We start from the raw sequence: 13221 nt of genomic DNA, 5'->3' as shown, positions 1-13221 counted from the left end.
CACGTCTTAGAAAAGCAAATTCTAGAATTAACTATCAATTAACAACAAATGTTTGGTTTTTTCTTTCTTAAAAAAAAGTAAGAACAACGGTTTCTAAATGTCTTCTTTGATCAACAATCTTACTAGTCAGGCAGACACCTTTTTTCTTTTTTTTTTTCTTTTTTTCAGATTAAAATTGCCTGACCGCAAAATCAACGTTGAAGGAACAATTCAAAGCAAAAAATAAAGCCCTTTCCAGTCTGGATGTCTGACTTGTTAAAAGACAGCAGCCTGGCACTCCCCCCAGTGTCTGCAGAGCCTAACAACCCTCAAAGAGACGTTCATCCACAGGCTCCCCTTCAGCCTCACAGAGACAAGAGTCTGAAAAGCAAAAGGAGAAATGCTTGCAGAAGTCTTCATCATCCACAGTGAGGTCTGTTTACTGTCTTGACAGACAAAACTAATTATTACGGGCTGTGAATATTTTAAGTTATTTTTTTATGATTTTTTGGGAAGCATCTGATACAGCAGAAAGTTTTCAAAACCAACATTGCTCCAACATGTGATGTGCATTCGGGACACACACGCAGAAGGTTTCGCATGACAGAAGGCTAGCACCTTGAACACACCATCTTTGTGGTGAAGCACGGCGGTGGCAGCATTATTCAGCTTGGGTCCTTTCTTTTAAACTCAGACCCGGAAGGCGGATTAAGCTTTAAATTGGGCAAACCGGGACAGAAAATCTGTAAAAAGCTGCAAAAGACCAGAGACTGTAATGGAGCCTTATACTAAGAGGCTAAGCCTCCACCAGACAGTTGCATTGTATTAGATCAAATCATAAATATATATTTAACTAACTATTCCCGAAATGACTTTTGAAAAAGTTCCAAGAGTGTGAACACTATCGCAAGGTACCGTTAGGTAATCATTTACTAGTGACATAACTGCAGTAATTATCGGTAGATACTAAATGCCATAAATCACTAGTAACATTACTTCTAAAGTTTTAGTGAATTTGTCAAACACTTGATGTGCAGTGGCCATCTTCCGCCGTCTTTTGTTCTTGGTTTGATTAAATCGTACAATTCACTTCAAGCAGCAAGTTGAAGTGTAACTTAAAGCTTCGGGTGTCTTTCCTCGTTACACAGAGATTTTCTTTCCCTTCGCATGTAATCAGTCACATGAGGACTGACACTCCTTGTTTTCATTCCCTGATAGCAGCTGAGCTCTGCTGCCATCCAGCTGGGTCACACCGGGACAGCACTCCTTGTCTCCTAAAAAAAGAAACAATGTGGAAACCGTGAGCAACTCTTTGCGAGTAGAGCTTGAGATTAGAACATTTTGTCCCGAGCATCCCTTTATCTCTGCCCCCTTTTCCATTCTTTTCAAGCCACTCCTACCAGAGTCTCTCTGTCTGCTGCTCCCTCCCTCTCTCTCTCTCTCTCTGGTTATTGCTCACGCCGGAGGAAGACAGCGATATTTGTTGTGTGTCTGCAGCGTAAATGTGTGTTTATGCTGCTGAACTGTGCAATGTGAAACCTAAAGGAATGCGTGTGTTTGTGTGTGCATCGGCACATGACGTGTATAAAGACTGGACTGGTGGTGTGACATCTCATTAAAGGGACAGTCTCCCCCCTGCTGCAACGGAAAAACAAAACTTTACATCTGGGGAGCTTGCAAGAATAGTCACATTTGATGTGTAATCTCATCGAGTCATAGCAAGATTCGTCGATATGTTTCGTTTGCTTTAAGATTTTTTTTTTCTTTTGTTTGGTTTCTGTATTTCTACCAAAACCACAAAGTTTGTTTTTCTTAGCCTGTGATCCATTATAGGCTACTTCCAAGTCATAGACAGAAAAGTGGAGCAAGAGATATTTCCGTAAGATTAACTGTGTTTTCTTATCATCAGCATTTATCTATTCATCTGAGAGGGAGAAAAGAGATAGCATAGGCATCCGTTTCCAAGTTTATTCTCACAACCAGCAGGTGTGCTATTTATAGTCAAAGCAAAAAAAAAAGATAAGGGGGAAAGAATCCCCACGAGGAACGCTTTTAAGATCCTATCACATTCCCTAAGTTACTGTGACCTCTGTGCTTCCATCTTATCCCAGTAATAACATTCATCTTGATTTTTTTTTCTTCTTCATGTGTCCTTGCATACTACTTTCAGCTTTTTTTTAAATCTTTTCTGGTTGCCCTTTCCTCCATTCTTCTCTTCTCAGGTGTCAGCAGAGACCTTGTGAGGACAAACAGTACAGAAGGAAAGCCTTCGCCCAATAAAAAATGGGCCAATTACCTTCTTTATAGAAGCGCTGGCATACAGTTTGATGTAGGATCTAAGGGCACAAAGAGAAGATTCATTTATTTCATTTGGTCAATGAAAAGAAAAGACATTTATGTGTGTATGTATGTGATATTAAAATACTAAATGAACCCCTTATTTCATGTTTCACTCACTTTATATTTTTGCCAGCCAACGGAAGCATTGGGTGCTGCCAGATAATGTAAAACTCTCAGGAGTGCAACAGAACAGAGCAGGAGAGGAGCTAAATCTGGCACCAGGAGAAAGGAGCACTAAATAAAATGAAAATAAGGATTGGACAGAATGGAAAAACACTGGAGGGTCAGACACTTGTGCTGTTCAGGTCTGTATGAAAAGCAGAAACAGAATACATTTGCCCAATGGTGCAGGACTTAGAAATAAATTAACATAACGCAGAAGAAGAAAAAAAGAAGTTTGTTAAAAAGACATACAACTAACAACAAACTGAAAAGTCTAGATATATAAATAGAATCATTTTAAAAACAACTAGCATATTTACTCTGTTTTGATGTGAGATGTTGCTAAGAGGACTTGAAGATTAATTAATTCCTCTCCAGTTAATAATGCAGCGACAAAACGTAAGCCAAAAAATGTTTACTCTTTTACAAATTCTTGACTCATCCCACATTTTCACATTTACATGAGATGGTCCTGAGATGTCGCGTCACAAACTGAGAAGATAAAGCAGTTTCAAAAACTACTTGGCGAAGGTCACTGTGTTCTGTTTCACAGCTGCAGACCCAAATTTAAAGAAAACACTAAGATGAAGCCCAACAAGGACTAGAAGCATATTGTTATTCAAACGATTTAGGAGGAAAACATGACCTTGTATATTCAAGGTAAACTGCATGACCAAGGACTGTAAAGTCCTTAAAAGCTTAGACTTTGTCCATGTCCTCTAGCAACATTTATGCAGCATGTCCTACCTATTTATTTGTTTTATTTAATTTTAATTGGTTGCTTCTTTTTTTTTGTTTTTTTAACATTCCCACGTGAAACTCCTGTTCCAGGTACTAAAACAACAAAATACACTTAACATGAGTTTCTTATTGTGATTGTTTGTACAGCCAAGCAACAGCACAAAGGGCTCCAGCATGTAAAAACACATCCAGCTCATCACTCACGCAATACACTGGATGGTGACACATTCAAAATGACTTAAATGTGAAGTGCTGATATTTTAAATTTAGCACAAACATGTATAGCTGTTCATATTCGTGTCCTTTTCTCTGTTTCATTCCATCTGGCAATTTTTGTTGCCTGAATACAGACCAGCTGTGCTGTACAGAGCTCTGTGTGTGTGTGTGTGTGTGTGTGTGTGCGTGTGTGTGTGTGTGTGTGTGTGTGTGCGTGTGTGTGTGCGTGTGTGTGTTATTGTGTCTATTATTTTGTGTAGGGACTGCATCCAGTAATAGATTTCTTCATCCATTCCACCAACTACAATCTATCAGACCATCTGGCTGACAGCTATTAGACTCATTCAAGTGGCGTGTGACTCTTTCTCTGAGTAGAGGGAGTTTGGAAGTGGTTGACAGGAAGTCAGGAAATCATAAGAAAATGAGCTTCAAAGCTTAGATAGTGCACGATTTAAAATATCTACTACAGATCATTTTTCTGTGGTAATCATAGTTTGTGAAAAGCAACCGACTCCCACTCTGCAATCAACAAGAAAAGATTCCTCTTTTTTTTTTTAACTCTGTCGCAAAACTGTCTACTTTCATTGTGAAGTACTGCCATCTTGTGGATGCCATTACCAGTTGCATTAAATAGGTTTTGGTTTTTAGTTAAAGTCTCAACCACAAAGCCCTGATCCCAATCCTACAGTACGTTTGTGTGAGAAAAAAGTGTTTTCCAGCAAGGCAGCAAAACGCCCTCTGTTACACAAATTCAGTCTGAAGGAATGAACCTAAAGCCCAGAAAATTATTGGAAGAAGATTCTACAAGTTGTCCTCAAAATATTTGTACCAAGTCATCACACAGCTTAAATGACTTTCTTCCAAATATTAAGGAAATGTGTGTAAATGTCTAGCCTTGAGGGTGTCAGTATTAATGTAAGCAAAATGCAGATTATTTCTTTTTTCCTTGTTATGTATGACTCATTCAGCTTAAATTAAAAAGAACAAACTTAGCTGACCATCAACAAAGCTGACAGAGCGTCCTTAGTGAAAATAATACGCAATAATAATTGCCTTGTATTATATTTTTCTGATGCATAAGTGATGCCTAGAACAGTTTCGAATGGACCTTACAGGTGGCATCCTTAGATCTGAGTTTTATTATCAAAGGGCAGCTACTGGGATGTGAAAAACAGATGTATCTCAAAGGAAAGTAAATATCTTTTCTGAATACCAAGTTCTTTTTTCCCTGCTTTTGCTCCTTGTGTGTAGCTGCGACTTTCTGGTCTATTATTCTAGTCTGTCTGGCAGGTTGCCTAGTTGGTGGTCTCCAAGTGAACGTGATACTGAAATCAGCAGCCGGCTGTGATTCGTAGAACATCAAGGAGGCTCCGTGGAGTTCAGTCTGGAGGGCAGCCAGTTACTTAACACTTGTCAACAGTTCTAATGAAAGTGACCTTTTTCCTCCGCGGCCCCTTTTTCATTAGCAAGGCCAGAGTTCATCTCCCGAGGCTGGTCGTCTGTCCGATCCGAGGAGGCAAACGGTTGAGGAAGCAGGCAGAAGAACAGGAGACATAAAGCTCAGAGGGGGAAGGGAGACAACATGCATTAGTTAGCACTCGCTTAATGTATGCTCAGCTGGTCTTTGAGACAGATTTTTAATGAGCTTCAGCGCACATTGCATCACAAGCTCCAGAGGCACCGGGATTTCGTAAAGATCTTGCCATGAAAGTGTAGAAACGTTATACCGATAACCTTTCCTACCGCCTAATGTTTTTCTCCCCTTCCTTTCTGCTCTGTGTTTTCTATTATGTCTTCCAAACACAGATGTGACCGGCAGAAGTGAATGAAAGGAAAAGAATCAGCCAGCGTCCCTCTCCTCCTCCCTATCCCCTTCACCCCGGCCTCTTGCACATGAAAGAGGCCGCGCAACGCGAATGGACGGCCGGCGGGGTGTGTGCTATGCGAGGGCCCCAAACCCAGACACAACACAACACACACAGCTCGGCAGGCCACCGCAGCTGGGCTGGAATGTGACCTGCTTCAGACTTTAATGCCAGACAAGAGCCCGAGTGTGTGAGTGTTACACACAAGAGCAAAGGAGGAGGACATGGATGGAAGTATGTCTTAAAAGAGCTCTAGGACAAATCGGCAAACTGCTTGAATTCCCTTCAGCTGAGGACTGACGCTACAAAAAATGAAGAGCACAGAGAGATATTCAGAAATCATCTTTATTTATTTACTAATATTGGCTATAAAGGATTAAAAAAAAAAGCTCTGTAAGTAATTAGATTCATATTCCTCCGTACTGCATATATCCATTTAACAAGGTCCTAAGATAGAGATAAAGAAAAATAAATATGACATAAACAAGTCCATAAACATATTCAGTGTTGTAAATGAAACACAGTGATTCCACAAAAAAATGGAACCCAAGAGCTTATTTGTTTCTGGCAGACAAACTGAGGCTTTGTATTGCATTATTGTGATCTCAAAGGGGTAGCTAAGGAATTTTAATGCGAGGTTCTGTTAAGCAGTTATAAAAAGTAAACAATTTATCTGCATTATAAGCTCCTCTGACATCTTCAGTTTGTGTAAGCTCCGGATTAGTTGACTCCAGAGGCTGAGCAAATGATATTTAGTCCCAAATGGGCCCCAAAAAACATGGACTTCTACCAGCGTAAAACAACTCAGGTCACAGACTCAATAAAAAGGAACTTACAGTGACTGCTGTACCTTTAAGTCACTATCAGGTACGTAATAGACAGTTTAAATGAGAGCTATTTCTATTCAACTTTAAACTGCTATACTATTCCATAATTTAACTACTTGTGTTATAGAGTAGCATAAACGGCAACAATGCTTTTGAATGAGCTGATGTGTTCAGCCTCTGAGGCTAACTAGGCAGAATGAAGGTAAGGGTTTCTGACCAATACAAATGTGGATATGAATTAAAGGTTAACTAAGTAGTGCTTACATAAACTGCAGCGATTCTTCTGTAATTTTATTTTCTATAATTTTACATCAGAATTGCTTTAAGGCAGTAGAAGTCCAGGTTGGTGTTAGCCTATCTCAGACTGGCATTAGCTTTGGCCTTCAGGCTTAACTAATCAAGTTTTCTACCAAGTGAAGGCGTATATTGAGTGATCTACTGAATATAAGATATTAATTACTTATGACTTTTTCTTTTCTTTTTATCAAGACCTCACTTCAAAACTACTTGACATTCCCTTTAAGTTAATATTTAGTCCATTTGGTGAAGAAGTTAGGAGCAGTAATTATCTTGCCTTTCTGAACTCCCTCACATTGAATGAAATTCTAGTCTCACAAATTTGCTAGCAATTTGTAAAAATATTATATAATTAAATCTCAAACCATATTTATCTACAGCAGGTAAGATCATCACTCCTCTTAAAATCTCCTGAGCACCCAAGCTACCCCTTTAAGAGCTAAAGACAGCTGACACACAGTACGAACAGTACAAAACACCCATCAAAACAAAAGGCTTATAATAATTGTATGAAAATATTACTAACTGAATAATGTTAGTGCATACAAGATATGATTTGTTAGGGTAAAATATTAAATATTTTTATCAGAGTAAATACATTTTGAAAACAGTTTTCTAAGATCTTTTGAGAAGAGTAGGAACAAGGCGGGAAAATAAAAAAAAACAAAAAAAACTGGCTGTCAGACAGACTGTTGAGGTCACAGGAGTTTAAAGCAATCTGAAAACAAACACAAAGGAGCTGTATTGCTGGCATGATATTAGGTTGAAGAGAAATCTTTGAGGAAATCGCAGGTTTTCTTCTGGACAACCTCGCGCAGCTTTCGGATTCTGCGAGTGCTGGAGGAGCCAACAAAACTGTCGGGCTGCAGGACGGCCATCCCGTTGTGCACGTCCCCCATAATGATCAGCTGTCCGTCGGATATGGTGATGTTAGGGCAGGGGCAGTTCCAGTCGATGTTCAGAAGGGTGACTTCCAGAGGTTCCTTGCCGAAGAACCTTAGGCCCATCTTCTCATCCTTCAAGATCTCCTCCACGGTCACCAATGCATGCCCTGACTCTTGCTCTTCTGTCAGCTCGGTCATGCGCCCAAGGATCACAAAGTCACTCTTGCAGAAGCTGGAGACCATTTTGCCTCGAGGCTTGCACACTTTGCAGTTGTGGTTCTTCGGAAAGGGGCACATCTCTTCGCAGGCCTCTTTAGATTCAAAGTTGTTCTCGTTGCCGCCACAGCCTCCGTAAACAAAGGACTGGCACTTTTTCAGGGTGCTGCTGTACGCCCAGCGAGGCTCATATGCCTTGCAAGGACCCTGTAGGCTTGGTAGGCTGCAGGGGGCCGCCAGCTCCCCCCCACAGGACAGCATGCACACTTCGTAGGTGTCAAAGTGGTTTAGGTTTTTATTGCACTGGCTGTAGGTAAAGGTGAAGCAGTTGTTCCTCTTTGGCTCGTAGTACCAGCTGATGCTTTCCTCTCCACAGTCGTCTGTGTCGGGACTCTTGAGGCATTCGGCTGCTGGGAACGGGAGGTTGGTGTTGTTCCCCTCCGCACTTTTGCCTCTCGGTTCTCTCTTGATCACGGCCAGGGGAAAGTGTGACGACACGCTTCCCCCGATGTTTCTCGCTGTGCATGTGTAGATTCCGGCATCTTGAAGTTGGGTGTTGTAGATGACCAGTTGGCCAATGTTGGTCACCACAACGTTACCTTGTACGTGATTGGGTCTCATTATCACATTATCCTTGCCTTTCAGTTGTTTCTCCCAGGTGATTTCTGGCTGTGGCTTCCCTGACGCCTCGCACAGGAAGCTGGCCGTCTCACCCACAAACACAATCTGTTTGACGGGTGAGTTGTGTATGGCAGGAAGCTGAATGTCAGTTGGGATGGTGGTCTGAAGGGCGGTAGTGGGATGTAATGTGGTCTCCACGGGGATTGGACTTGTGTTTGGCCAGGACAGGTGATACCTGTTGGTAGATAAAATGAGATAGTGAGTCAGTGATAAATGGCAAGCAATATATGGACTACTTCTACAGTGCCTAGCAAAAATAATTAATACCCCTTGATCTTTGTGTTTTGTGGCAGTCAGTTTTTTGGATCTGGAGCTATATGACATGACATGAGATGTTCAAATCTTGTGTCGGTGTTTCATAAACTAATCCTACATTAATGTTCTACAAATATTTATCTGAAGCTCCCCTTTGCGGGACAATAAATGCTGCTGTTTCTATTATCACAGTTCTGTATGGTTTCTTTATTATACATTTCAAAATTAGTTAACTTAAATTTAGCTCTTTATCATAGGAAATTAGATATTTTCTGAGAGTCACATGCTGATGGTTATTGTCGTTGGCAGGAGGGATTTCCTATAGAGGTATGTGTTGCAGGACACCTGAGGAAGCCTCTGACTGAAGCCACTGTGTTGTTGCATGACTTTGTTGTGATGTAATTTTTCCTACATGCCTTCCAGGCTTTCACAAAACAGCTGGATTACAATCAGAGTAAATTACACACAGCTGGGCTTTATTAATACATTACTTGATTTCTGTTGGTTAACCGGATTTTATTTTGGTGCAACACAATCCTTCCACACTTTTCACATTTTTATTTGCAAACTTTTTGAAAACTACTTTTATAACCTTTTTGTTGTTCTGTCACATAACATCCCAACATACAACTTTTTTTTTTTAAATGTAATGTGACAAAATGTGAAGAAGTTAAAAGTGGTAAGAAAGGTTTTTGCGAGACACTGTAAAAAGTCAAGAAATAAAATTACTTAGACTTCGATGGCAGAAGCAAAAGACGTTTACCTCACGAATCAGGCAAATAAATGTCTAAAATACTTAACATGTTACCTGCAGGTGACCTCAGTGATTGAGACACCCTTGGAGCAGGCCTCTGCGTCCATGTAGCACTTGTTATAATAAGTCATGCCGTCAGACGCACACGTGAAGTGGGGCTCCCGCTCACAGCGGTCTCTGCACTTACAAACAGGCTGGCCGTCCCAGATGTCGCACTCGGAGCCTTGCTGGGTGCACATGAACTTGTCGCAGGTGGCGCCCTTTGGCATGCCAATGGGGCCCTTGTTGCCCTTGACGTCTATATAGCGTGCCGCCACACAGCTCTTGTTGCCGCAAACGTTAGGGCAGCACTTCTCGAATGGCTCACAGTCCTGAGGTTAGGAAAGGAAAACATGGGGTTTGGACACTGATAACGATGTGGAAAAATCATTGAAATAATTTATCTTATTGCAGTGGTGTAATGCTATGCTAAATAATTCTTTCTTTCGAAGGAAGGAAAGAAGGGAAACAAAGAAAGAAAGAAAAAACAAAGAGAAACTGAAAAAGAAAGTTATGTGGTTAGCTATGTGGAAGAGTAGGGTGCACAAAATGTCTTGAAGAGGGACTTTCCCCCCACTCAATAAATGTGCTCAAATTAGAGACGTCAATTAATGAGGAGGATGCTGTAAATATGTGTAAATTAAATAGGATTTGTCACATTGTCATGTTTGATTAATCCAAATCAGTGTTTTCAGAAACTGGGGTCATCAGTCTATTACTTTAATTCTATTTTAACTATTTTAACAATGAAACAGGGCTCATTTTGGAAACGACGCACAGTAATTTAGCATCTAATAATAGCATGGTTGAATTAAAATAATAAAAAAATAATAATAATTTGAAATGTTTTATTATTTATTTCATCAGAATATGGAAGAGATGCGCGCAGCTTAGTTTGTGATTCAGGTTTTCTACTACAATCTTAAAAGACTTTCAACTCGTTCTCACTATGCCGATTATTTAGCACAATTATTTTACTCTTAACATGTTAGGTGTGCGCTCACCTGGTCGGACTCACACTCCCGCATGCAGGTGCTCATCGCGTCCACCCAAAGGTTGGGGTTCAGGTCATTGGGACACAGACCTGCGTGAGAGTACACCACCTTCGCCGCGGACATCATAGGCATCGCTGTCACCCGGCAGTTCGTATGCAGGAGTACAGTCCAGGAATGTCCAAGAACAAACCAAATCCATCGGGGAAACAGCATCCACCACATCTCGATAGAGACGGGGGTGGGAGGTAAGGGGGGGAAATCAAAAATGCTGGAAGTTTAACAAAAGTGCAACGTTGATTAAAGTCTTCAAGCTGCCAGAAATGTCATTAATTAATCTCAAAAACCACTCAGATGTATTGTATCGTATAGCGAGCGTCCCGGATTGGGTCCCGAGCCGCAGAGTTTTCAGGTTCTGCTGTCGCTCCACGCTTTGCAGGAAGGGTTCGGTTTGAGGCTGACGGTGGCTGTGCGAACCCCCCTCAAGCTAATGGCTACATGAATTACAGTGGCCTGTCTGCTCGCACAGCAAACCCCCAGCTGCGTTACAGTCATGATCAACTTAATTAAAAAAAAAAAAAAAAAGTTTGCTGTTTCATGAAGAACTGGCCAGACACCTGCGGCAGCCTTAACCCTTAGCTGGCAAAGTCGGTGGAAGGTGGAGGATTATTTTTACTCTAAGGGTCTCAAAATGTTACATGAAACTACTCATAAACTAAGAATTTATGAGTTTAAAAAAAGATTTGGAATATATTAAATTGAAAATGGGTTCATTTTAGATTCCTTTTATAATGACACACTTGCATAAGAATAGACTCATTATATATTTTTTATTTTTAATTGCATGCTCAATGAATTACTTAAACAAGTACCCTGCGGAATCTCTCTAGAGCATCTGATTATTTTATATGCTTTACGCTGTGCAGTTTCATATTTAGTTTGGCCGTCTAAGCAAGATATCTCCAGTAGATGACGCCAAATTCACTCCACTCTGTAAGATTTTGATTGATTTCTGCATTTTCATAGAATCGTAGTTTAATTTTAAACACGACTGCAAGCAGATACAGTGGATAATCCCTCTGATTTGAACGCCCTAAACTCTATGTGATGCTATTTTTCACCTCTGACTTCAAAAAGCAATCAAACCAACAAACCATTAAGCACACATTTGTACAGACATGTACAAGTAGATGGTATTTATGGGAAGAAATTAGTGTCAAACTACTTACAGTATCGACCGGCCTAATGAAGAAATTTTGAAATAATTACTTTGAATAAGTAGGGACTCTATAGAAGTGGTGAAAAACTTGACCACAGTATCATATATCATGACAACAAGTTGCACATGACGGAAAATTGCAAAAAAAAAAAATCTTGCTCTGTCATGTTCATAAGAGTTGCAACATTTTGTTCGTTGCAGCCCTTATGAACATGAGTCTATTGAGCAGCTGCATGACATACAAAGCAGCGCTCAATCGGCTTTTACGCTGTCAGTGATTTCCATATTACTTTTTTTTTACAGCAAGGGTAAGATTTTTGGCACTAATAGCTTCTCATACAGAGTAACAAACTTGCACATGCAAACAGAAAGAAGAAACACTTTAATTTAGAGTGTAGCTGCAGTTTACAGCTGGAGGGTAAACTGCAGCTACACTCCAGCTGCAGTTTATTTCCTCGAAAATAAAATATGTTGTTAATAGTTGTCCTATCTTAACTCTGAGAAGGCAATACTGCAGTCAACAATGGAGTACTATAGACACCATCTGCTGATAGCACAATATTGACATGCAAGAAGTCACAAGTAGTGCAGACAGCTTGAAGTCATGCTGCGAATAAAAGCAATTCCTGGAAGAGAAGGCTTCAAAACAAACAGCTGGTGTGAATGCTTCAGCTTGTTTAAAACAGAAAGAAAAATTAGTTTGCAATTACTTTCAAACATTGTTTGAAAGTAATATAAAATATCTTTTTTCTATATTGTAAAAAAAAAGATATTTGCTCTCTTACAGATTTCTGCTGTTTTTGCTTTTTTTGTCAAACATAAATATTTCAGACCATTTAGAAATGTTTTTACATCAGACAGACAGGATTATCTGAGTAAATACAAAAAGCATATCATTAAAAAAAAAACAAAGTTATCCAAGCCAACCTGGAATCACACAGCATAATTAGACAAAAACTGTTTAATTACTGCTGGGCCTGTATGAACTAAGAATTAATCTAAAAACAATAAGATGAGGAATTAGGTTATTGACAAATGTCAGTCTAAAAAGTAATTTCCAACACTAGTTTTAATAGTCAACAAGACATTTGGAAAATGATCTGTCAAGACAAAAGATGAACTTTATGGAAGTTGATTGATACATCTGTAAAACTTGCTGTGAGTGACTGAAACTTGAATTCTGCTCGAGTCTTGAAGGACAGCGAGTCCCTGTGGTCGGGGATAGACAACAGACGGAAAGACGGAAGGTTTAGGAGTGGCGTGGATAAAGTTAGACATAAATTGCTTTAAGTTTAAAGACCTGTGATCCTAAACAGGTTGTTTGTGCTCAAAACATTTCCAGTGTGCAAAAAAAAAAAAAAAAAATTAAAACCTCAGACAAAGTGTCTGGTAAAACTGCAACAGCAGAAGTTTGTAAATGGATGGAGAATTTCTCCCATGGATGGGTCTCTATGGTAATGTTTTAAACCTTAATACTTGTTATTGTGGTGCATGCAGGGTGCGGTCGGAGATATGGATATTATGCTTCCCAAGCCGGACCCCTGCTGCTTCTAATGAGGCCCGGAGATCTTCAGGCCAAACCCAGCGGTCTCTGTCTGGTCTCTGTTGTCTGTGAGGGAATTCACATGTAAACAGGCGAGACATCTCCGGACATTTAAAGGAAATGTGGGATCATCAGCCATGAGGCCAAAATCTGTTTATCTAGCTGCTGATATGCATTAGTGACAGGGATTCCGTTATAGGAAAGTGGAACT

The 13221-nt window shown here is 40.1% G+C and overlaps 1 protein-coding gene across 1 annotated transcript; it reads right to left on the bottom strand.

The window, feature by feature from the left end:
- Positions 1–5629: 5629 nt before the first annotated feature.
- wfikkn2a (info WAP, follistatin/kazal, immunoglobulin, kunitz and netrin domain containing 2a) lies at positions 5630–11245 on the bottom strand. The gene is made up of 3 exons (XM_015010993.2): positions 10261–11245; positions 9272–9588; positions 5630–8383 (listed from the first exon to the last, which is right to left on the bottom strand). Exons 1-3 carry the CDS (start codon positions 10471–10473, stop codon positions 7186–7188), a joined length of 1728 nt encoding a protein of 575 aa, XP_014866479.1. The 5' UTR covers positions 10474–11245; the 3' UTR covers positions 5630–7185.
- Positions 11246–13221: the final 1976 nt, after the last annotated feature.

Source organism: Poecilia mexicana, unplaced genomic scaffold (assembly GCF_051168715.1).
Source record: "Poecilia mexicana isolate PSO_F unplaced genomic scaffold, ASM5116871v1 scaffold_8, whole genome shotgun sequence".
Classification (NCBI taxonomy): domain Eukaryota; kingdom Metazoa; phylum Chordata; class Actinopteri; order Cyprinodontiformes; family Poeciliidae; genus Poecilia; species Poecilia mexicana.
The sequence above is the reverse complement of the archived record's forward strand: the minus strand, read 5'-3'. Positions and strand labels throughout refer to the sequence as shown.